The 26,485-nt window shown below is 43.0% G+C and overlaps 1 protein-coding gene across 1 annotated transcript in view; it reads left to right on the top strand.

Moving 5' to 3' along the window:
• The window catches only part of LOC124545523 (putative fatty acyl-CoA reductase CG5065), a 100,822-nt gene that overhangs the window by 18,900 nt on the left and 55,437 nt on the right, over window positions 1-26,485 (top strand). The window contains exon 3 of the mRNA XM_047124471.1: window positions 13,821-13,930. Within this exon, the coding sequence (XP_046980427.1) occupies window positions 13,821-13,930 (110 nt within the window). The remainder of the gene's footprint in view (window positions 1-13,820; window positions 13,931-26,485) is intronic.

Here is a 26,485-nt window from a genome sequence, read left to right as displayed (position 1 = left end):
TGCCAGAGCCAGATGATCAGGAGGAAGAGGAGCTGAGTGTTTAACGTCCCGTCGACAACGAGGTCATTAGAGACGGAGCGCAAGCTCAGGTGAGGGAAGGATGTGGAAGGAAATCGGCCGTGCCCTTTCAAAGGAACCATCCCGGCATTTGCCTGGAGCGATTTAGGGAAATCACGGAAAACCTAAATCTGGATGTCCGGAGACGGGATTGAACCGTCGTCCTCCCGAATGCGTCAGATGATCAGGGCCGGCATATGTGGTGATCAGTATACCACGGAACTGGAGTCTGTACAATGTTGGACACTGCTTCTACCCAAGAACATTCGGTAATTTTAATTTTGAGTATTATTTTCCATATAGTAATATTGTTACGACATTCTACATTATCGTGGGTGTAAAATGCCAACTCTTCCCCATGTTATACCGGAATTTCCATTTTCCTTTCGTAAAATAATCGAACGCCAGTGATCACTATGTGTTCCTTAAACCCGTTAGATCAGTATCGCAAGCAAGTGAGCCACATGTGATCTGTACTTTTATAGAACAACAGTACAGACTATTTGCGCCTGGGTATAATGTTTTGACATTCTGTTTGAAGGTCCATTGCATCTAGCACCAAGTGGGTACAAAGACACAACAGCAGTCTTTTCTGAATTGCAAGTGGCACACAGAGACAGGACAGCTTTGGAATACATAATAATTGGCTGATAGGTTTTAAGGGAAGTACAATTCTCTGCTGTCTTGTGAGTGAGCGAAATATATATATTTGTGTGTGTGTGTGTGTGTGTGTGTGTGTGTGTGTGTGTGTGTGAGAGAGAGAGAGAGAGAGAGAGAGAGAGAGAGAGAGAGTGTGTGTATGTATGTATGTGTACTGAAGAAGTTTTGTAGATTTTGTGTATGCTGATGAAATAACCTGCTGTTGCTACTCTCTTTGCCACAGCCCTGTCCCTCTTGTAGAGAACCCGAAAGTCAGTTTTTGTCTGAAGAGTAGGTTGCCCTCTTACTAACTACACTAAACAGTTGGTGAATTCTGTTTGTCTCACAATAAGATGCAATGCTTGCATCCTAAAATTAAACGAGAGGTATACTGTAGACCATTCGCAACGTATTTAATAAGTAATGAATGTTTCTTCTAGCAACTTCACAGCTAGCACTAATTCCCCTCTAACATACTTAGAACAGCTGTCCTCTCAATGTTGGCCACCAGAAGAATGAGTGTGTGCATGTTCATATGAAAAAATCACGTGTATTTTCGGTAAAATCGCGTTCGCTAAACACCTTCATACGAGGAAACCAGGAGTGTGAATCATGCATGGCCTGGGCCGAAAGACTTTCCTACTTCAGATGTGTCGATAGACCATCTCGGTGTTTTGGTGCATGAGGACAACATTCACTACTGCCAATTACTTCTTCTCCCATTCCTTTTACCACAGTGAAGGCTACCTGCTATTTTCAACAGATTGGGAGCTTTCTTAGCTGGTTCATGACTTGGAACTTAGCCTAGACGGATAAGAGAGTCCTAAGCTTGTTCGGCATTGAAGACAGCCCCCGAGCAGTTATTTAACCGAGCGAAGTGGCGCCGTGATTAACACGACTGGACCGCACTCGGGAGAACGACTGTTCAAACTCGCGTCTGGCCTTCCAGATTTAGGTTTTCCACGATTTCCCTAAATCACTCCAGGCTAATGCCTGGATTGTTCCTTTGAAAAGGCACGGCCGACTTCCTTCCCCATCCTTGACACAATCTGAGCTTGTGCTCCGTTTCTAATTATCTCGATGTAGACGGGATGTTAAACCCAATCTTCGTTCCTTCCTCCCGAGCAGTTAGAGGACAAGGAATTTGCTGTGTCCCATCTCCACGCAGCAAGCGTGTTGGGACGGCCTGCATTTCATAAAAACAGCACTGTGTGACACGCTAGGAAGAATCCTTTTCAGAGAGAAAAAATCTGAAAAGCCAGAAGCGGGAGTGGCCGTTATCCACGGCTATGACACAAGAAATGTTCGCTTAAATCCGAGTAACAGAGACTGATTAGCTCACAATAATTATTTCAGCAGAAGGCACGCTATCCACTGTGTCTACCTGCAAGCACTTTGGTTGACCGGGGTTAGAAACCTGACATGTAGTGGGAGAAATTTTCTGTCATGCTTTCCACATCAGACCATCCGCGAGAGAAGAAATTTGTTAAACTTACTTACGAAATTATTATTAGTCAGGACTCATGCTTGTTGAAATTGATTGGTGAGGTTCCTACGCTGGCAGAGCCAGCCACTCTTTAGAAAAGTAAAGTCAGACCACAAATGCTGCCAAGAAGAAAACACTTCCTTCAGGTAATTGCAGAGAAATGCAGAGAGGGACGACTCCAACTTAGAGCAGAATACAGTACTTGAGGTGGACTTGGAATTTCCAGCCGTTGCTGTTGCTGTCTTCCACACTTACACTGTTTAAGAGTAGTAACCATGAGATGGTGATTCATTCCCTGAGCTGAGGGGTACATGAGGCGATTGACTTACATCTGGGTGTAATTACACAGTTTTAACAATTGCGTCCAGCTAACTGCTATCATCATGCACTTTACGAATCTCCTGGTGTTCGCACTTACTTTCCCGGATTCTTTCCTTAAACAACTTATCGTTTTCACAGTCACTGGCATAGTTTCATGTTGTGCTTTGATGTGTGTCTGGGCCAAGGTTATATTTCGTAATTACAGTATTTTGTCGACTCATTAAATGTTTCATGCTTAGTTCAATAGGAAATTCACATGTTTGATGTGTGATGATATATCTGAGTGGTGAGTGGTGTTGAATTGGGTCACTTCTAGTAGTTTTCTTCCAATAAGACGTTATCTATTGTGCTACAATGTTCTTAAATTTGCCTCATCTTATTGTGAGCTTCGCTTTCCTGTAAATCACTGGAGATCGGACCTATAGATCTTGGAGCAATGCTAAACAGTTCAACCAACGGGTCACGATATACACAGCTAAATAATCGGATAGATTACAACATGGTGGCACCTATATCACTTGATAATAGCTTAACTAAAGCTGTGAGGGTGTGTCGTGAGTCACTCTACTGTATAATCCTGACGAAAGCCAGCCCACGTGACAAGGATCCCACCGTAAATGCGCAAAGGGAATCAAATACTCGTTCGGCAGAGATGGAGCCTGAGGATAGTGCTAATGTGCCGCTGAAACTAATCGTGTGATACAATAAAGACGTTCTAAAAATACAGCTGTGATGGTAGTTTTTCTCATACATATCATCAGCTGAAGTATTACGTCGATGCAATAAGATCGAAGTCTGTAAAACTGTTCAGTTTGTTTTCAACTTTTACTTTGCTGTCTGTTAGAAGTTTTATATCACTGGGTAAGTGATTAAATATTTTTGTTGCAGTGTTTTGTACCCCGTTTTCACGCTAAAGACAAACTTAAGGTAGAGTAATGAATATCATTTTTTCCTCTGCTATTGTAATTATGTACATCATTGTTCCTTTTGAACGGTGGTGGATTCTTTACCACGAACTTCATGAGGGAATAAACATACCGTGAAGCAGCCCAACTCCTGAAAGCAGGCCTTGTAAAAGTGCCCGTAGCCAGCCTGCATGGTGTACGGCGTCAATGATCTTCATGTATGAAGGCCTCGCTGACCCGTACTCTGTGCACCCATAGACCAACCGTGATCGCACGAAAGCCCAGTGAAACTGGAGCAGATGCTACCTGTCCGCTCCCCAAGACCTCCCCAAGACACATCAAAATTTTCAGTGTCTTGCTGAATCTTGCGTTCAGGTCCTTCATGTATGGTAACCAAGATGGTTTGGAGTCAAAAATTATAGACAAAAACCGCACAGCGTCTTTAAAAGGGAGAGTGGTGTTCCAAATATGCAATTCACATAAATTAAAAATGCGATGAGAACGATTAGAACGAACACACACTCCTCTGCAGAAAATGTAAAACACGTGATTGCCGCCCATTCATATATCCTCTGCGCTGTAAGTTGCCACTGAGAAGTTGCTGTTGAAGTACTGGAGGAGGAAAACTGCAAAATCGTCCATTGGGACAAAACGTTGTACGGGATTGTGATTTATGTGTGTCTCGAGGGCGAACGAAAGATTCGGAACAGACAGTAGTAATTCCACGATGTATAAATATTGTTCGTAATTTTTGCCTCTCCTAATTGCAATTAGTTCTGAAACTGGTATTTTTCACAAAGATGGCGTTTTCGTTCTGAGGGATACCTTTGTACTATGTTTCAGCGGTCCTTCGAGCATGAATACACCAAAGAGGCGGACCTGACTGTTAGAAGAAGTCAGTGCGACCTGGTGCAGTTATGTAACCCGCTCAGAACTGCTCAAATGAGCACAGTTAGGGTGACTACGAAATGTAGTACCCTCTGCGAAATTGGAAGTTTTTTTCAAAACCTGAAGTCTTCATTAACCTACCAACGAAAGAGCTCTGCCTCACTTGGACTGGAACTTGGACGGAGTCACAATAATAGACACTATTTTGTTCACTGGTGGCTAAAATATATCCTAACAGTTGTCGAAGCTTCGAACATTTGTGGATAGTTAATCTTAAAGAAAACCAGTACTCCGTAAAAAAAATGGGAACCAAGTGCTCGTGACTTGCATACGTGTATGAGGAAATATACTGATCAACCAGAACATTATGACCACCGACCTGGTACCGATATAAACCTGTCCAGGCGATAGCAGTGTGGCAAGGAATGACTGCTAGACCGACACAAACACGGTGCGTGTAGTATCGTTGAGCATACTGTCCGTGTGCAGAATGGGGAAGTCGCGCGATTTATCTGAATATCTGAATATGAGCGAGGGCAGATTGTGATTGTCCTGAGGTTCGGCACGAGCATTACGGAAGCAGCCTACTTGTTGGGTGTTCAAGGAGTGCTCTGGTGAGAGTCTTCAACACATGGCAAAACCACGTGCAAACGTGGGGGGGGGGGGGGGGGTTGCGTTTCCAAACCCTATTAGAAATGTCGAATGTCGTAGGCTGTGGTGGTAAAACAGGACAGGCAGCGAATTGTGGGGGGGAATAACATCATATTTTAATGCTGGGCTCAGTACAAGTGTGTTTGAACACACCATGCACAGAGCAATCCTAACTATGGGCCTCCGCAGCAGACGACCCATGCATGTCCCAATGTCAACATCACGACATCGGCAACTGAGCCTGGAATAGGCACGCGACCGTCGGCACTGGACGTTGGCGCAGTGGCAGAGCGTTGCGTCGTCTGACGAATCCCGATACCTTTTTCATCATGCTGATGGGAGGGCGCGAAGCCGTCGTCTTCCAGGGAACAGCTCCTTGGCACCTATACTGCGGGACGGATACAAGCTGACGGCGGCTCCATTATGCTCTGGGGACCATTCACGTGGGCATCCATGGGTAGAGTTGAGCTCGTGCATGGCACCATGACGGCCAAGGAGTATCGTACACTGGTTGCAGGCCCCTTAATGATGATCATGTTTACCAGAGGGAGTGGCGTTTTTCAGCTAGATAATGCGCCATGTGACAAGGCCAGGAGGGATGGAGTGGTTCAAGGGACTCAGTGACGAGTTGGAATTGATATTCTGGACCACTAACTCGCCAGATCTGAACCTAATGCATCACATCTGGGCTGTGTTGAACATGGGGCCAGAGCTTATCACCCTCCTGCCCAGAATTTACGGGGATTAGGTGCGTTGTGTGTGCATATGTGGTGCCAACTCCCCCCACCACCTACCAAGGACTCATTGCATCCATGTCACGACGCGTGGCCGCTGTTATCCATGCCGAAGGTGGACATAGTGGCTACTAGGTCATTGGTTATAATGTTCTGGATGATCAGCGTATGTATGTGTCGTGCTCCTAAAAACGGCATTATACCATTCCAACACAAGGTTAAACTTTGTTTATTTTTTAATACAGACAAGAAACTGTCGACAAGACGGCATCATAAATGCTTATGTGCTTCATTAGCACCAGGTATCATTAAGTAGTTGGGAGTACGTTGTTGGACTTTGTAAGACATCGTGGTCTCCTGACCTTCATTGCTTACATATTTCGCCATCACAATCATATTCCGCACATCACGACGCTTCATTCGAACCCAAACTCGATAAGATAAAGTCAATGTTGTATGAATTCATGTAAACGATATGCAAATAACTAATAAATCGCAAGTGCGCACCGTGGTTGAAATACTCGAGGCTGGCGTACACACATACATTCCAGACAAGATGGTCACAAGAGCTTTTAGTTCAAGAGAGGCAACCGCACGCTAGGAGGCCAGTCGCAACCCATCTACGTCGGACGGTGGCCGCCCGTGGAGTGGACTGTGTTCGCCCGAGGGAAAGAAGGACTGACCCCATGTTTGGCTTAAAGGCAAATTCCGCTACATTGTGTGGGAGCGGCCAGCCTACGCATTCTTTACACATAGCTTGCAGTTTCAGAGATTTTCACAGGGAGACAGCTAACTCCAAACGCCGATACTATAGATTTCCAGATTGGTCGCCTTAAACGAAACATGATTCTCCCATTTTAGAAGAGCAATGCTGATTGGCAGACGATATTTCTGATGCCTTGAGCTAAAGGAGTAATGGAAGAGACCGAAAGATATACCCCTTCGCATCTGGCGTGGAGAGGCGCCATTCTGTTGTCGCTCTTGGAGTGAGGAACAAGTCTCTCCTCAGTACTTCACTGGGAGAGCACCTCTTGTCGAGAGCGAATCGAAGTGCAACTCTCTATATTGAGTCCTTGCGATTGAGCGTTGTTCACTGTGTTGGCCGTCACACTTATTATGCGGTGTGAATGGAGAGAGTTATAGTTAAACGTCTGCGAGCGAATGTTTGAGTGGCGTCGCGGTGGACTGGTTATCTGACTGGTGTAGCACGCCAATAGTTAGACTAGGGGCGAATAGGAATCCTTGACTTCATCAAGGCATAGGGAGAGTTTGATTGGCGAAGGTCAATCCAGATAGAATGAGAGTTATCTTATTTGTCAGCAGCGAGCGGCGCAGACAGCAGTCATCGCAGCTTACGGTATTGTGCGCTACAGCTATTGCGAGCTCCATATTTCCTCCAAAACAGTACACTTCACTGCATTTCAAACGCGATCATACCTAGTAACATTCTAAAGGATAATTATTCAAGTTGAGTACGCGCGCCTCTCAGCCATTCTGCCAAGTCAACAACGATCTTAAACTTTGTATAGAAATTTCATTAGCGAATCCTATCCTTGAGAGGTAACTTCACATTCCGAAAAGAACCAGGATACAACTTATTCAATTCACAACTAAAAGTGCCATTGTGATTTCTCAGAATTTTTGCATAATAAATTATAACTTTCGTTAGTTTCATGTTTTTCTTACACTAACTAGCACTACTCCAGTACCCAAGTATCCCACTAGTTATGTAAGAAATTTTGTGAATTTTTGTGTCATTTTCTTACAGCGGACGACTCCAGAAGATATTTATAGCTGAAAGTTTTTCAGGCATTTCTCTTTAGAACGTTAGGAGCATCTGTCTGACTCCTGTAGTAGTGTAGGGGTGCAAATTGCATCTTGCAGGAGCCACAGGGTAAAGGGTACATCTCAGATTAATCTGTTGCGCAGAATAACCCCACACTCACAACTTTTAACTAACTGGTAGTAATATTTGCTATAGTTTTATGTATAAGGTACTAAATATTGATAAGCAATCGCTATATTTTTCATATGAGATGCGGAACCGTAATAGCATCAGTTTGTTGTCTGTCTGTCTGTCAGTGTTTTAAGACCCTTTTCCTTATGAGCAGATAGATGTTTGAAGTTGACATTTATATAAAATACTACAGTCTGTGATCCCCTGGCGATGTAAGAAATTGAAGGTTGTACGTCAGTGCAGTCAAAACACATAACCATTTATGTCACATATTTTGATACTCGCAGATCCACTCATCAAAATTTCTAGCTGACCTACCTATACTCGTAGTTACGTTTGTGCGGAACCGTCAGAGCGCTGGTCCTACCCGCACTTTCCTGTATGCGGATTTTAATTATTTCTGCTTTCTGTCTGCTGTCTTCAGTTTCGACACCAAACCTCGTCCAGAAGAGATTTAAAGTAATACTATGACTCTTTAACTGATTTTACGTGTAGGCAGAACTTCCAAGAACTTTCTAATAGATCTTTCGCCACGATCCGTCCGTTTAACACTCTCTGTACCAGGCCTATTTTATGCACCCGTCCCTAGAAACCGGGCAATTTTACCAATATTAAAAAAATTACTGCATCAAATCTACTGTTTGGATTGTGGCAAATTTGGTACCATCTTGAAGCTGCACATTTCTACTTTAATTCTGAGTGAAAGAAACTACTTTACAATGCACAGCTTTAAGGTACAGTTATAGAAATCACTTAGATGTTTTAAGAATTTAGAAAAAGTCATACGAATAAGGGAATACAATTGTGATTTATTTTTAACCAAAATTGTGGCACTACATTACATGTTTCTGATAGTATACAGTATTACATATAAATTTCACACAGAATCATATTGTTTTTTAGTGTGGAAAATTTTAAAGCAAGGTTCCAGGCAGAGTGCAACGCCACACTGTTCACATTCGTATCGTGTCTCTTTGCGAGAAGCCTTGCCACTCTGTTTCTTGCTCCTGGAACTGCACACGTGACACACACGAGCAGCATACTTCTTAGTAGTTGCAGGTATGTGCTGCAAAAAATGTCTCTTTGTTAGCCGACCTACAGTTCCTTCATTTCTTGGAATGAATTCAAGTGTGTCGTCTTCAACAAGCTGAACTGCAAGCACTGTTATAAAGTCTGTTATTGTAATTTTCTTCCTGTGCACTGCATTGTACAGCCAAAATGCATTTGATACTCCCATAAGCAGCAAATGGAAATATAATTTTCGCCACCATTTCACAGTTCTGTGCTGGAACGGATTGTACTGCAGGCGTTGGTCTCCAATATCCACTCCAATTTTATTGAGGTTGTAATCAAGTACCTGAAGTGGTTTCAATACTACAGACCCATTTCTCTTAGTATGCGTACCAAATGTTGCTTGATGCCTTGTAGACAATGTATACACATCTCTCTTATCTTTCCACTTCATTGCCAATACATTATCTTTACGCCGAAAAGACATTTCGCCCTTTTTCAGCTTAGCAGATACTAAATCTTTAGGCAATCCTTTCCTGGATTTGTTCACAGTACCAACAGCTCCAGTGCCTTTCTCTGCCAGTTGCTGAAATAGCTCTGGACTGGAATAAAATCGATCTAAATACACAGTGTGGCCTTTGTTCAGCAAGCTGCTGTCAGACAACAATCGCAAAATAACCGCAGACGAAGAATTGTCAACAATATGCTTACCAGCATAAACTTCAAAATTTACAACATAGCCACTACTGGCTTCAGCAACAGCATATACTTTCAGTCCATACTTATGAGGCTTATTTTGCATGTAAACACGGAAACTCACACGACCTCGAAATGGGCAAATTCCTTCATCAATTGTCACTTTTTCTGAGGGACGATATGCCTGGATACATCGCTCCTTCAAATTATTATAATATGGCAAAACTTTGTAAAGTGGATGAAATCCATCTTCGCCTGGTTTTTTCTGATTTGAATTGTCAACAAGATGCAAGCATGACAGTATCTGAGTGAAACGCAAACGGCTCATGACATGGGGACAAAAGTTACAACTAAGAACAGGATTAGTGCTCCAATGGTCCGCAATTTTGGGCTTTTTCGAAACACACATGTGGAAAATAATACCCAAGAAACGCCTCATCTCACTTATAGTCACTGGCTTCCACGAACTCAAAACTGAATGGGGCTTCAGATTATTTCCTCTTCTTTTCTTCTGTATTGTCTGTGATGCATACAAATTTGTCTGTCTCTTGAGTTCATTTACGTCACTGTCAGTAAGGAACACTTTACTGCAATCCAGTACAGAACTCGACTCATCAATATCCACTAGTATCTGCCTGGGTGTCGTGTTGACAGGCAGAGGTCGGTAGGTGTCAACTGCAGTCCACTCACTGTCTTTCGGATACGGCACAGCTGCTGGATTTGAAGCAACACCTTCAACATCATTCTCGTCTTCATCTGAAGACAAACTGTCATCAATCTCGTCTTCTAAAAAGGATATCACATTATGTGTAACTACATACATCGTTTACACATGTTCAACAGATATGTGCGTACTGCACAATTACGTGGAAAATTCGGAAATACGTACCTTCAAACACACCATTGCATTCAGAATCGTCTGAATCACTCTCTACATTATCCAGAGTGTCGCTATGATTGATCAAATCCGCAATTTCTGCGTCTGATAAACCGCGCCGAAACATGATGACAAACAACTGAATGATATACAGACTGAGAACGCAAAGATAAGTTTTAACATGAATTACAGCGCTGCCGTGACATCTATGGACGCATTTTGTTAATAAACATCTGAAAAACGTATAGCGCTGGCCAAACCCGTAGAAATAACGTTGCAGTGTTTTGAATGAAATTAAATGTAGCGGCCCGTAAATTTTACGGGCTTGGTGATTTTCGCGCGATCCCAGGCCCGTAAATTTTACGGGCTTGGCGCTTAGAGTGTTAAATTATCGTAAGCTTCGTGTGTGGTCCTTGTTACGGGTAACATATAGTAACGTAAAGAAACTTCCTGGTAGATTAAAACTGTGTGCCCGACAGAGTCTCGAACTCGGGACCGTTGCCTTTCGCGGGCAAGTGCTCTACCATCTGAGCTACCGAAGCACGACTCACGCCCGTTCCTCACAGCTTTACTTCAGCCAGTATCTCGTCTCCTACCTTCCTAACTTTACAGAAGCTCTCCTGCGAGACTAGCACAACAAGCACTCCTGAAAGAAAGGATATTGCGGAGACATGGCTTAGCCACAGCCTGGGGGATGTTTCCAGAATGAGATTTTCACTCGGCAGCGGAGTGTGCGCTGATATCATTCTGGATATAGTAACGTAGTATCATTAGTTTTTACACTTCTCTGTGGGCGACTAACCGCAGTTTAATGTGTAAATACTTAATTGAATTCGCAATTTAATATTTCACATATTGGTAACAAAAAAATCTACCACCACTGGCATTATCAGTTCCGACATGAATCTCAGGTCAATGGTGACTACACGGTCGAGCGTTAGCTACGGAGTTCGACAGCGATATTCTCAATATTTTTTGTCGATAGTTTTGTATTTTCCTGGCGCTTCTGTTATTTTTTCCTTCCGTTGTGGGAAGCAGTAGATTATAGAAATATAACAGCATGTAAATGGTTGTTCCTCATACTTTTCAGTTGGCAACAACTTTTGAATGAAATTCATCTGAGTTAGCCGCTACTTTCACATGGTGAAATTATATTCCCAAGCTTCGATAATAAACAAACTGTCAGCAACATGTTGTTGTCAGGAATTTGTTTTCCTCGATTTTGTGCGTGTTTGCTGTTTTGTCCAACAACAACATTGCTTGCATACGAGAATCGCGGTGGTTAAGTTGTACAGATTGTTGATGTTACATAGCAGGAATCAGGCACAGTTTGTGTTTTTTTACATATTAAATAAGCACCGTTACCCGTTTAGAATTTATAAATTCATCTTCAGACGGTTTCCGTGTTTTCCAAACGTGTGGACGTAGGAGCAAAACTGAGATGCCGAGAAATGACTACTAGAGACATTTGTTCTTATCGTCTCTCTCGAACGGATGATACTTGCGTTGTTCATAATGTTCACAAATACACTCACTCCGACCTCGATTTTTATTCAACTTTGTTGGACGACACGCAGAATATTTTGGTTCAGTATGTGTTCTGACCATCTTATAGCACATGGAAATAAATCGCTTTGCAAATCAAAACACTTGGTGTCCTTTTACTAAAGTAAACTAAAACCAAATGGTGACTGGTTGCTACTGTGCACCATCAAAATTTTATACCTTTCAGCTGCCGATCATTTTCATTATTTGTTTCTGTAGCAAAAGAGATTAAAATTTATAACAAAGAATACTCCGAATTTGGTGACCTTTGGCTGGCAAAGGACCATGTTACAAAGGTGGATAATTACTAAAAAAAACATGTCCATGGACCAGAAACGCAGTGTTGCACAGTGAACGCCAAGTTTAGCTATGAAAGGAGAATATACATAATGTCCTAAGGCAAAAATCACATTAACTCTTTATGAATGTTTGCGTCACAACCTTAAAGAGAAACTCAAACATTTCATTTTTTTATGTGGCAGATTCTGAGTCAATAGAATGTTCTGGAGAGCTGTAACTTCTGAAGTTTTTTCTCTTTTGTATAGATTCTCAAAGCACTGCTAGAAAAGTGTTGTAAATATAGAGAAATTTAATTGCTGTTAGCTTGTTTTGATATCTGATCTGGCGTCGTAGTAGTCAGAATGTAGATTGAGTAAAATAATTAATTTAAATGGCTAAGCTCTGGAAGCAAATAGCGCATAATTGTACCTTTAACGCGGAAAAGGTAATTTCTTGTAAGGATAACTTGTGAAAAAAGAATGTTTTTGCTCTCTGTAGTTACTGAGTAATTGAAAAATGTCCACAGGCATCGAACTTGGATAACGCGCCTCCACTCGTCTATCTACGAGTGGAAAAATCTTGAATGTTTGACACATTTTTGGCTGCCTGCACAGGACTGACCGAAATCCACTCCCAGCTCACATATAAAAGTTCGAACTGCACACAGTCACAGCAACATTAACTTACGTCTAAGAAATGGTAAATTATAAAAAAAGCAACAAAAATAGATTTGGTGCTGTGGGAGGTTGTAGCTGAGAGCTTTTATAAAAATGGCATGGGGGTGCGGTTATGGAAATGAAGATCTGCTATTGTGTTTCTGGAAAATTCGCTTATGAGACAAAAAGTAATTTGCTCATATAGGTATATCTACGCAAGGTATTACTGACGCGGACACTGATGGTGCTCTCGGTAACTGGCAATCGAACTGAGATTGCCAAAATTCAATGTACTATGTAAAACTCAGAGAGAAACGGCAAGAGAAAAGATTTACGAAACAACATCAGAATAAATTTTCAATCTAGCATACAAAGCAGTTATGAAGGCGATGTGCAATGGAAAAGCAAAGTTTCCAATCACGTACTCTCCGATCGCGCCAAAGCGTTCCGAAGTAAAATTTACACAGTAACTTCAAAAATATCATCTGCAAACGGGCTCCATTTGAAAGATGCTAATTTGTTGTGATATGTATTTCCTCAAGCAGCCACCTCTTGTAAACCCATTCACAGAACGACAGAATTCGGGCAACCAGCCCTTCTAGAGTGTCTATCGATGTTTCTAACACCAAACGCTTCATCTCCCGGCCACATTAAGAGTAATGTCAGAAGAAACCGATGGTCACAGTAGTGGTGGTCCCCTCCAAATCCAACAACAATCTCCAAATGCTCTCTGACGTCCAGGGTCTCGTCGGTCTGGAACCGTAATCCTTGCCTGACTGCACTGACACTCCAGAGGGTCTGGTTTGCTAGTCTAAAGCTTCAGCCAATATTAGTGAAGCACCTGATTGTTTTGAGTGTGTTAGACAAACATTAGTGCGCAGATACCAGCTGTGCATTAATATAAACAGACGACATTTTCAGCAACATCTTTGAAACAACGTTCATCACACGGCAGTTTGAATACCGTCTCTGAATGTCAGTAGCGTCAAAACAGTCAGCGAACACATGTGGCGAAACGGTGCACCTAGTTTCGTTACGCAAAGAAATGTCTCCCCTAAACACTCTCTCATTTCCTTAAGATTTCTCTTTTGACTTATGTGTTTTGGTTCTGCCAACAGATTACTGGGAAACTTGCCTAACACGTACGTGTTATCCAAGAACCTTGCTGAGAAACTTGTAGCCGATTACGCCTCCAGACTACCAATTATTATTTCCAGACCGTCCATTGGTAAGTATACGCTCGCATTGCTAGGCCTGTTTAATATACAGCATATTAAAAAAGATATGCATCAATCATTCGCAGAAGTGTATCCGTGCAAAAGAATCAGCCACTGACAGTGCTTCCACATTCTATTCACGGTGCGCGTACATCAGGGTCTCGCATAGCACTCCTCAGTCATGTGGTGGACATTACTTGCTGCAGCCATTTGTCTTACGCTGACGCCAGGGTTGTCCTGAAAATAAGAAGAAGTTCCTCCTCAGCTGAGGCACCCTCGCCCTTTTAACCCTTTCCCAGTCACCAGTAGTGGGTTCAAAGGTCCCATCTTCCTTAAGGCGACGATGAGTTGCTTCAAACAGCTTTCTATAGGGCCACCGTCGTTATGGAAATCTCTGCACATGCCAATGTTGAGCGCCACAGATTTTACCATCCGTTAATCTGTACAGCGAATGAATATCTGGCAGCTCTGTGTGTAAGTACACTTCCATTGCAGTGTACGTGAAGCTACGTTGGTGGATGATATGGGCTTGATGCTGGTAGAGCGTGTCAAAATGAACAATGACGTGAATCACTTGTCAACATTACCTTCGTTCCTACAGACCCACAAATACTGACGCTGAACCTAAGAATTACAACTGACTGTACATTCTAACCAGTTCGTAGATAAGACGATATTTTGAACACTTCATGTAAGAAAACATTTCACGTATGGGCTGGTACTTTCTGTTTCTGTGTCTTTCCCATGATTAATGTGATTATGAAAAGAAGTATAACATGAGTACTGACATGGAAATAAAGTGTTTAAGGGCAGATGTCCACATAAAATATTGTATTTCTTCATTTTTGAGGAATGTTGCCCGGAAGTTTGGCCATTCCTTTTCGTTATACCCTGTCTTTGCATTCTGCGCATGACGTGCACCCAACTTTGCGTTTTAATCTACAAGCTGCTCATTCCTTTATCAAGTGTGGAACCAAATGTAGCTAACTGACACAGCAACAGCCTCGACTGCAAAAGTGAATTCTCACTCCCCCTCTTGTAATGACACATCCCAAGTCATATTTCCGTACAGGGTTACATATGCGAAGCGCTTCACAGAAAATTCATCTCAGCATAGGTTATCAAAGGAGGGATTCTGCAAAAAGTTTCTGTAAAGCTGTTCTTACAACGAACTGATTGAAAATCAATGCGCTGTTTGTCACTATGTGCCTTCTGGCGAGTGTGTGAAAATCGTAACATCTGAAATATAGGACAGTTTAGTGGGGTTCTGTGCTGGGGATGAAGCGCTAATGAATCAGACCGCCAAACAAATATTTGTATTTTCTGTTTAGTGTTTACACAGTTCGGTACCCACCAGGTTAAACAATAGAGAGAAAGTTTAACTGCAAAGGTGAACGCCATTACTAACTAACGCGGCACATGTAAAACGTGGAAATATCACGTTAATAGCAATGAAATTAGATACCGTGAAATGGAATGAATAGAAATAATAGAGTGAATAGAAACGAATTTCCAAAGAAGTTTTATGCTATTGTATGGGACAACAGATGGGAATATCATTCAAAGACTTGTTTGTCTAAGTTGATAGTGAACCAATCTTACATGGAAATTACGAACTTCAAACACAGTCTGCTGATGTTTACTCTAGTGCAAACATCGGGTGTGGTGCTGACTCTGCTTACTTCGAATTTTATCTACAAAATGCAGTCAAAATTGTGTTGTTTTAATTGATTTCTTTATTTAACCTGATCTGGTTAGAGTCATCAGACCCTCTCTTACGTCGGATCAGGGTTTCGCAGATACTGTACTTTTTTTACATCATGGTTACCTAATAAACAGCAATTTTAATGTGAAAAATGTCATTAAAACGATTTGGGTGTCTATAGTGACAATATGATACCGACTGCGAATTACTAAAGTTAACACTGAGAGTAATTGTACTACTGCTCCTGCTGCCACTAATAGTGGCCATTGGAATAATAATAAGACAATAAGATGCAACAGAAAGAAAGATTTTCGAGAGGAAAGTGTTAAAAATGGAAGGATTCCAAGGCAGGAGGGAGAAGAAGACAGGATCAAAATGGTTCGAGGAAAGAAAAAGGATACGTAGTGAAAAGATGAAAGAATACTGGAGGAAGAAGAAAGAAAAACAAAGAAGGAAGAATTGAAATTGGTGCGTGGTCCTTAGATGATCCAAACGCAGAAACAAAGAAGAATGACAATAATAACAATAATGATAGTGGCAGATAAAAAATAATTTTTAAGTGTAGAAAATAGATTTTTTCTGATATAGTGAGTTCTGAGGAAAGGAAATTCAAAGAGACAGCACTAGCTAAGGAAACTAGGAAAGGACCAAGATCTGGTCGGAAAGATGGGTGTACAAGGGTAACGAGTTCGTACAGAGAGAGTGGTAATCCTTATTGTTGCTACAGTAGATATGTCAATAAATGTCCTCTGAAGCTGAAGATGTTATTCAGTTCTCTAACATAATGCTGGTAGTTGTTTCAGAGTCGCGTTTCTGCTACTGATAAGGACTTCGAGAAATTGGCTGAACGATGGAGTGGAACAAAAAGTTTTTGTTCTCATGGGAACAGGTGTTTCAGCCATATTGTTCAGACAAGAGCTGTAAGGGCGACGAGAGATATGACGAACGGTGTTTGTTGATAGGACAATAGGCAAGACAGAGGATATGGATAGTCTTGCTCTACTCTGAACGCAGCCAGGATAATTAATTGTGCATATGATTGTGAAACATGATCAAGGTGTCGAACATCATAGATATGACGAACACAGGCAACCACAACCAGTTCCAGGTGCAGTGAGCTTTCCTAAGAAAGGCCTTGCGTGATAACATCGCTGTAATCAATAACTGGAAGTATCAGGATAACATCGCTATTATCAGTAAGCGGAAGTGTAAGTGTCTGTACAAGTTTATTTTTCAGGTGAAGATGGAAAAGCTTTTTATGTTTTTGTAGGGCATAATGAGATGATGATGCCTTCTTGCACATTAAATTGTCAGTCCACTTTATATTTCCGTCTTTTATTACTCATAGACTTTGCTGTAGGAGGGATGTTGATATAAATCTCATTTAGGGTTAACTATGCCGGAGATACCCGATAATTCGAGCTAATGTGCCTGCAATGACCAACCATTACCGCTTGGGTTTTGGAAGATTTGAACTTTCACCCTATCTGCTGCACCCCTTTCGACCTTTTGACAGAGGACACACATCGGTATTGAGATTCTAGATAGCTGTCTTGATGTTTATTAGTTTTACACTTGGATACAACTGGAGGTCATCATCTTACATGTGGTATTTGCAGTAGGACAAAAGTGATGACACGTAGTTCACATAGTATGGGAACAGTATAGGACCCAATACCGAACCCTGGGGGGACGCTGATAGCACCTTCCTGCATTGCGACTTTGTGGTGCTGCAAATGAAGCAATACTGGCGAGACGTCAGGTACGAGCGATGGCATTGCAGTGCACTTGGCGAGAAATTTAGGCTGCTAAATTCGGCAAGTAAAATGTCGAATTCGACAGTGTGAATGGCTTTGCTGAAGTCAAAGAAGCACATGATAATCGCATCTTGTGCAACCATGGCAAGCTTCAGATTATCTGTTACCTTTAGTAAGGCAGAAGTTGTGCTGCGATGTTTTTCCGTAACTTGATTAGTATTAGTCTGGTAGGTTGTTTGTCGTTAGGTAGTTCGTTACCTCGTCGTGGGCTATACATTCAAAGGCTTTGGACAATACGTTGGTAATCAGAGGGTGGCGTGACAACGTCCTTTTACGTAGTGGCTTAACTAGTTCCTATTTCTGGACCTCCAGGTAAACACTTGTGGTTAAGTATATGGAAAGCAAATTTGCAATTCCCTTTCGTTAACCAAAAGTCCAGTTTTAATGTATACTTTAATTCGACTTTCGCTTCAGCTGTCTGAAAACATGTGGCTACTTTGCGAAATTTGTAGGGTGAACAGAACCATTAACCAACAGTATCTGCTCAGAAGAAGGCTAAGAATTTGACGGAAATGAAGAACGGCATGGCACTCTTCTCAAACCAGGAGACAACGCTGGGATTCAAATATATCGAAAAAGTGAGCGGTCGTTTAGACTGTACGCATGTAAATTTTGTTATGTAGAAGGAAACGTTTTTGTTATGCTCTTTTGGAATGATTCAAGGCGAATTAAACAGGTCTATTTTAACAGATGAAGAGTCATTTCTTAGTCAGTAAATATCGTGAGATGACTGACATCACCTACGTACCAAACACTAGGAGACACTACTTTCAAAGATGATCTACAGTGGTGTGCAACCTCAGTGGAAATAAAATTTACTTGATCACGGTTGTTTAGCTTTATAGTCCTAATAAGTCGAAGCAATTAGCAATGTCACCGTATCTACTGCATCCAGTTTGTCAGAGTGATGGTTCTCGTACACGTCTGTGACGATGGAAGAACTCCAGCCACAAAATATACACTCCTGGAAATGGAAAAAAGAACACATTGACACCGGTGTGTCAGACCCACCATACTTGCTCCTGACACTGCGAGAGGGCTGTACAAGCAATGATCACACGCACGGCACAGTGGACACACCAGGAACCGCGGTGATGGCCGTCGAATGGCGCTAGCTGCGCAGCATTTGTGCACCGCCGCCGTCAGTGTCAGCCAGTTTGCCGTGGCCTACGGAGCTCCATCGCAGTCTTTAACACTGGTAGCATGCCGCGACAGCGTGGACGTGAACCGTACGTGCAGTTGACGGACTTTGAGCGAGGACGTATAGTGGGGATGCGGGAGGCCGGGTGGACGTACCGCCGAATTGCTCAACACGTGGGGCGTGAGGTCTCCACAGTACATCGATGTTGTCGCCAGTGGTCGGCGGAAGGTTCATGTGCCCGTCGACCTGGGACCGGACCGCAGTGACGCACGGATGCACGCCAAGACCGTAGGATCCTACGCAGTGCCGTAGGGGACCGCACCGCCACTTCCCAGCAAATTAGGGACACTGTTGCTCCTGGGGTATCGGCGAGGACCATTCGCAACCGTCTCCATGAAGCTGGGCTACGGTCCCGCACACCGTTAGGCCGTCTTCCGCTCACGCCCCAACATCGTGCAGCCCGCCTCCAGTGGTGTCGCGACAGGCGTGAATGGAGGGACGAATGGAGACGTGTCGTCTTGAGCGATGATAGTCGCTTCTGCCTTGGTGCCAGTGATGGTCGTATGCGTGTTTGTCGCCGTGCAGGTGAGCGCCACAATCAGGACTGCATACGACCGAGGCTCACAGGGCCAACACCCGGCATCATGGTGTGGGGAGCGATCTCCTACACTGGCCGTACACCACTAGTGATCGTCGAGGGGACACTGAATAGTGCACGGTACATCCAAACCGTCATCGAACCCATCGTTCTACCATTCCTAGACCGGCAACGGAACTTGCTGTTCCAACAGGACAATGCACGTCCGCATGTATCCCGTGCCTCCCAACGTGCTCTAGAAGGTGTAAGTCAACTACCCTGGCCAGCAAGATCTCCGGATCTGTCCCCCATTGAGCATGTTTGGGACTGGATGAAGCGTCGTCTCACGCGGTCTGCACGTCCAGCACGAACGCTGGTCCAACTGAGGCGCCAGGTGGAAATGGCATGGCAAGCCGTTCCACAGGACTACATCCAGCATCTCTACGATCGTCTCCATGGGAGAATAGCAGCCTGCATTGCTGCGAAAGGTGGATATACACTGTACTAGTGCTGACATTGTGCATGCTCTGTTGCCTGTGTCCATGTGCCTGTGGTTCTGTCAGTATGATCATGTGATGTATCTGACCCCAGGAACGTGTCAATAAAGTTTCCCCTTCCTGGGACAATGAATTCACGGTGTTCTTATTTCAATTTCCAGGAGTGTATAAAAAAACCTCGTTTCCTCTCTGTGTTCTACAGACGAGAAACGCGAACTTCCCAGCCACAAGGGCAGAGTTCAGGCAAAGTCTCAACGTGAGTATAGGCAGAAGGAGTGCTCTCAATCACTGAACACTGCGCACTCAACGACGACTTCCTACCCAGAGGCGAAGTCAAGAATCGTATAAGTTCGTAACAGTACAGTGCCTAACCGTTCTAACTATAAACTCTCCTGAGAACAAAGAAAGTTCGTCTGTAGCAACAAAGTTGATACTGAGCGACCATCAGACACGGGCACTCAAAACGGAAGACCTCTTTCTCACAACCGCTGGCTTCCCACCAAAGCTCTGCTACCCTCCCTCATAACTGCACAAGGTGAAGCATATTCTCGAGACCACGGAATATTCTCCCTCTCTACAGATTCTTCCGAACGCTGGACAACCGTATTTTAGTCTTTTGTCGTTCAGCGCGGAAAGTCTGCGAGGAAATATCTACCCCCGTTAATTAGGAATTCATATAACGGTACGCTTCTCGGAGTAAAAATCCTCGGAAATAACCCAGCCTGCGTGATTTCCAAGGTAACGCTTCCTTGTTCCTCTCTGCTGCCTCCAAGATTTTCAGAGTTTCCGGCTATCCTTCAGGCCTAGCTACAATACCAGCCAGCCGCCACTCTATTGTGCTTCAGCGCTCAGGTGCCCCGACCGTCCGGCTAGGGCAACTTCCTCTGTTAAGCAGGAACAACAGACCAGTGCGGGCTTTTCCACCCAGGGCCTGAGTTACCCCTACCGTTTCATTTCCACTGGCGTTCCAACCTCCACTAGTATAGGCAGTCATTGATTACGTCGGTTTGATAATAAAGACACTCCATCACCTTTCATGCAATAAGCGTTAACAACTACTTACAAGGTGTACGTGACAATGTCAGTCTTCTTTAAATATTCGTATATACGATGTACAACCTATCAAATGATATCTAATTCCGGTTGTAAATCAGGGCAAAGTATGTAGATGAGTGCTTGTAAGGTGCGAAATTATAGCCACCTTACAACAATATTTTAAGGTGTAACACTCTCTTTTTGGAAACAAGAATAAAAAAACACAGTTTGTGCCATATTCTTGGTTTTCACGGAATAAAACTTCTTTTAAACCAGATAATTATTGTTTCTTAACCGCACGGGATTAGCCGAGCGGTCTTGGCGCTTCAGTCATGGACTGTGCGGCTGGTCCAGACGGAGGTTCGAGTCCTCCCTCGGGCATGGGTGTGTGTGTGTTTGTCCTTAGGATAATTTATGTTAAGTAGTGTGTAAGCTTAGGGACTGATGACCTTAGCAGTTGAGTCCCATAAGATTTCACACACATATGAACATTTTGTATTTTATTCTCCTGGAAACAAAAAAGATTTTGACATTCCCTATTCATCCAAAGGATAAATAAAAAGAAACGATAAAAAGATTAACAGCGCCGTTTCTATTCATCTCTCTCTGAAGGATGAATAGGAACACCAATTTTATAAATTTAGAAATATTAGGGGCTGAGACAGAGAGTAAAATAATGAGAAGCCCACGTAATTCACTGACGGAAAAGAGATCGCAGCACGAAAACTTTTAAAAAAGTAATGAAATTTCGGGAATGCATTTGGTTAGGTAACATGTTTAAGTGATTAACATTGCAAGGTCACAGGTTAATGTAAGCACGAGATAAGCCATTTCAAATGTGAAATGCTGGTACAATTATAATCGGTATAATCGCTAGAATGTTTTATGCAAGGATGCAAATGTGCGTGCATTGTGTTGGACGGGTGCCGGATGTCAATTTGTGGCATGGAGGTCCGTGCCTATTGCACAACTTGGTCGCTCAGTAAAGGGACGGTTAATGTGGTTATGGATGACGGTCGAGTTGTTGCCCATTAGTGGTCGATTGGAGATAGAGCAGACCAAGGCCACATGTCGACACTCTGTAGAGCACGTCGGGTTGCAACAGCGGTGTTTGGGCGAATTTCATCCCTTTGGAAGACACCTCGTAGAATACTGTTCATAAATGGCAACACAACAGGTCGAATCACCAGATTGACGTACAAATTTGCCATCACAGTGCGTGGGATAACCACCAACTGCTACAGCTGACATACGAAATAGCATCGCAGACCGTAACCTCTGGTGTAGGTCCAAAGTGCCTAGCACGCGGGCACATTTGTTGCAGGCTTCTCAATTGGCCTCCTCCTAACCGACATACGGCCATCATTGGCACCGAGGCAGAACCAGCTTTCATCAGAAAACGCAGCAGACGGCAATCCTTACCTCCAATGACATCTGGCTTTACGCCACTGAAGTCGCAAACGGCGATAGTTTGAGGTCAGTTGAATGTACGTTACAGGGCGTTTGGCTCGGAGCTGTCCTTGAAGTAACCGATTTGTAACAGTTCGTTGTGTCACTGTGGTGCCATCTGCTGGTCATACTGCTACTGCATATGCAGTATGATGCGCCAGAGCCATACGCTGAACCCGACGGTCTCCCCACGTGATAGTAGCCCTTTATGTAGAGCGACCGTACATCCTCGTAGCCACCGCTGCCTGCAGTCATGTACATTTGCTACATTCCTGCCAGTTATGTCTGCAGTAGTACAGAAGGAACATCCAACTTCTCGTAGCCCTTTTACACCACCTCGTTCAAACTTAGTGAGATGTTGAAAATGGCGTCTTTGTCGCCATAAAGGCGTTCTTGACTAACGCCAACTCATCGCGTGAAGTCTCAAAGGTAACTAACGCTCACGACCGTTACAGCTTGTATTTAAACAAACGTGATTTGCATCCTGATAGTGACTCTACTAGCACCACCCTTATTCGACAGCCGTGACATTTTATTAGACATCATCTTTCAGATATACAAACTTTCGTTTATATTGCCCAGATCCTTTTTGGTGCTACGATTTTTTTACGTTAGGGTATGTTTTTCACTCTGGTTTATTTAACTTCAGTTCAGCCAAGTCCATCTGTATTGCAATAATTCCTTGATTCAAGCAAGTTCGCGTTAGACAATATCAACAGAGAGGTGAGGCTAGCTAGTAGGCTTCGAATGCGCAGAGTTAACCTCACTATCAGACTCTTGGCGTCGGTGCGGTCGCTTCTTAAGTTGTGAACTGGCCTCGTGTGCTGCTGAGGGCGTCCTAACCGGCCGTGGATTGGCGGGGCAGTCGCACGATTTACTGCCGACTTCTTGATGTTGACTGCCTTGCGTGGTGTCGAAAGTGTACGACACTACAATAAAATCATAAGTTAGATCCATAATTAATTACAGGTTTAGAACTTAGAAAAGCTTTGGAATACTTAAGATCGAATAAAGCAGAAGTGATAGATAACATTCAACCAGAATTTCCAAAATCATTGGGTGAGTGGCAGCAAAACAACTACTCATGTTGGTGTGTATAATTTGTGAGACTGCCGATATACCATCTAGAATGCAACGGGAAATCATCATCCACAAAATTTCGAAAATTGCAAGAACCGACAAGTGCGAGAATTATTGTCCGATCAGTTCAACAGCTCATGCATCCAGCTTGCTGACAAGAATAATATACAGATTAATGGGAAAGAAAATTGAAGATATGTTAAATGACGGCCAGTTTGTCTTTTGATAATGTAGAGGACCAAAGAGGCAGTTCTTACGTTTCGGCTGATAACGGAAACAAGACTAAAGAAAAATCAAGACCCGTTTATAGGATTTGTCAACCTGGAAAAAGCGTTCACCAATGTCAGATGGTATAAGATGTTCGAAATTATGAGAAAAATAGGGGTGAGCTATAGGGAGAAATGAATAATACACAATATTTGCAAGAGCCAAGATTGGAGGACCAAGAACTACGGACTCATAATAAAAATGGTTTAAGACCAGCGTGTATTCTTGAGCCCCCAGATAATAATTGAGCATGTGAGTTGCAAGCGCTACTCTGAGATGAAGAATTTCTCTCACAGGAGAGAAATTAGTGACGGGCACGAAACACGTAATCCCATCCATATTTTACGGCGTAAGAACGTAATGTCCCCACAGAATTATTCTCGACTCCTACCTATCGATGCCACGCTATTAACCCTTTCCTAGTTAAAATTTATGTTACAACTTATGATACATATATTTGGAAAATAAAATTTATCTGCTGTCTTGGATTATGACCAGTAATAGAATTTCGCTACCAGAACAAAATTTAAGCCTCTCGATACTGAAACTCATTGTGGTGGAACACATGTGTCCATCCTTTTATTTGGACCTAGGATTTTCGAAGTTAAATTCTTGTTTGCAGAGTGATATTATCAACATGGCAGTATTGTAAAAAAGGTACACAAACCAGAACAAACTTACTCGTGACAATTGAAGACGTAAAATATCGCACATAAAGTTACAACATAATAATACTAATGTTTTCCAGGTTATATTTAGTTTGCTGGTTCGTATACGCCCCGATAATATTATGTAGGTTCTACAAACCAGCAGAATTATTAAGGCGTGTAGTAATGTTTCAGAATTATGTTTAATACGTGTAAATCTGATTTTCGCGAAACACTCCAGCTGATGGCTCACAGCCTTCTATGAGGGTATCTCTCCCGCATCACGGCCTGTTTCTATAGGGTCCTTTGTGGGCATGGGATTCATTCTCGCTGTTTGTATCTCCGAGTTAACAAAGATTTTGTGACTAGGGGGTGTCTCTCAAACGCCTGTTTATAAATCATAACAAAGAGACGCGTTCGATAACAACTTACTAGACTTCCAACTCCTTTATTATTTGTTACGTGTGTAGGGCCGTCTTAGCGAGGCACCATGGTTACTGTCAATGTATGTGCAGAAATGTAAATTGCAATTCGAAATCGCAAGATGGTCGTACGGCACCTATGATGAGCTTTATACAGGACGAAAGCTATTTGTAGGGTAGTTTATCAGCGGCGGGCGTATTGGGCCGAAGATGCTGCTGCTCGAAGTGCTTTTACTTTCTTTTTTTATTAAAGACGCGAATTCAGGTGTCTCATGCACTGCCAAGGTAGAGCGCAAGCTTCGAACAGAGCCTCTCCAATTTTCACCACCAACAAATGGAAACGTAATCTGTCAAAAAAATACATTTTATAAGTAGGTCAAATTTCAGCGTTCGTCATACATTCATTAACAGGAACGGCGAGACATTCCGCAGTTTCTACTACAGTAGCAGTGTTGCCTTAAGTATCTGTAGCTTTCAACTGATCATCTAGAATCCTCAGAAACGGAAAAGGTTAACCAATATTAGGGTGCAAGACATCGTTTTTAGAAGGAACATACAAAACCACAGAACAAACACTGGAACTCTAAAGCAGTTTTCGTGACAGTTTAACAGAAATTTAAAAAACTAACATCTCTTAATTAATATTCATTCTTTGAAATTTAATTTTCGTTACGTTTCATGTATGGCAACGTTTTATGCTCGGATTGTACGTAGTATATGCGTTTCGGATTCCTTACTGTAATGCAGAAACAGCTATAAAACACGGAGTAATCTTTAAAAGTCGGGTATTCTTTTCCGCTGACATTTGCCTGGCTGTTATGCTTATATTGTTCACGGTACTATTTCCTGTAATGATACACTCCAGTCATGGACACGAATAGGAAATGCATGCTTCCGGTATATTACATTAAATTCAAATCGGAACGAGAATTTGTTTTTTGACACAGTTATACGTCATATTTTCTAAATGTTTCTAACGATTGTCTAAAGTTTAAAACATCAATACGACAAGAATTTAACCACAGAAATTTCGACATCAGTTTTCATCAAAATTTTTCGCACTTAAATCTATTCCGGCCTTTCAAAAAAATGGTTCAAATGGCTCTGAGCACTATGGGACTCAACTTCTGAGGTCATCAGTCCCCTAGAACTTAGAACTACTTAAGCCTAACTAACCTAAGGACATCACACATCCATGCCCGAGGCAGGATTCGAACGTGCGACCGTAGCAGTCGCGCGGTTCCGGACTGAGGCGCCTAGAACCGCTCGGCCACCGCGGCCGGCGAATGTTTTACGACCCATCATCCAGGAACTAAGAACTTTTCAACGACAGCGATTTCGGAACAAATGAGATACAATAAACTGATGAGCCAAAACATTACGACCACCTGTTTAATAGCCCGTTTGTCCGTCTTTGGAACGAAATACATAACTGATTCTGCGTATCAGGGACCTGACAGTTTTCTGGTAGGATTGCGGAGTTATGTGGCGTTAGATGTCTATGCACGGCTCGTGTACTTTGCGTAAGTAACGGGCCGCTGATTTGCGTACAAGGTGATGGCGCCCGATAGCGACCCGGATGGGTTCCACATGAGTAACATCAGCCGAGACATCAACGTGAGTTCACTATAGTGTTCCTTAACACACTGTTGCAAGCTGCTGGCTCCGTGACATGGGCAATGACACTGCTGAAAGATGACATCGCCGTCGGGCAAGACACTAGGCACGAAGGGATGCAGGTGGTTCGCAGCTGTCAGCGTGTCTTAGATCACTACCACAGGTCCTATTCAAGAGCAAAAGAATGTCTCCCACAGCATAATACTGGTCCCACCAGCCTGCGTCCGTGGCACGCTGCACGTTTCGAGCCACCGTTCACCTCGATGTTAGCGTTTGTGGAGACGACAATCGACGTAATGTAGGAGAAATGTA

Source organism: Schistocerca americana, chromosome 8 (assembly GCF_021461395.2).
Source record: "Schistocerca americana isolate TAMUIC-IGC-003095 chromosome 8, iqSchAmer2.1, whole genome shotgun sequence".
Lineage (NCBI taxonomy): Eukaryota > Metazoa > Arthropoda > Insecta > Orthoptera > Acrididae > Schistocerca > Schistocerca americana.
The sequence above is the reverse complement of the archived record's forward strand: the minus strand, read 5'-3'. Positions and strand labels throughout refer to the sequence as shown.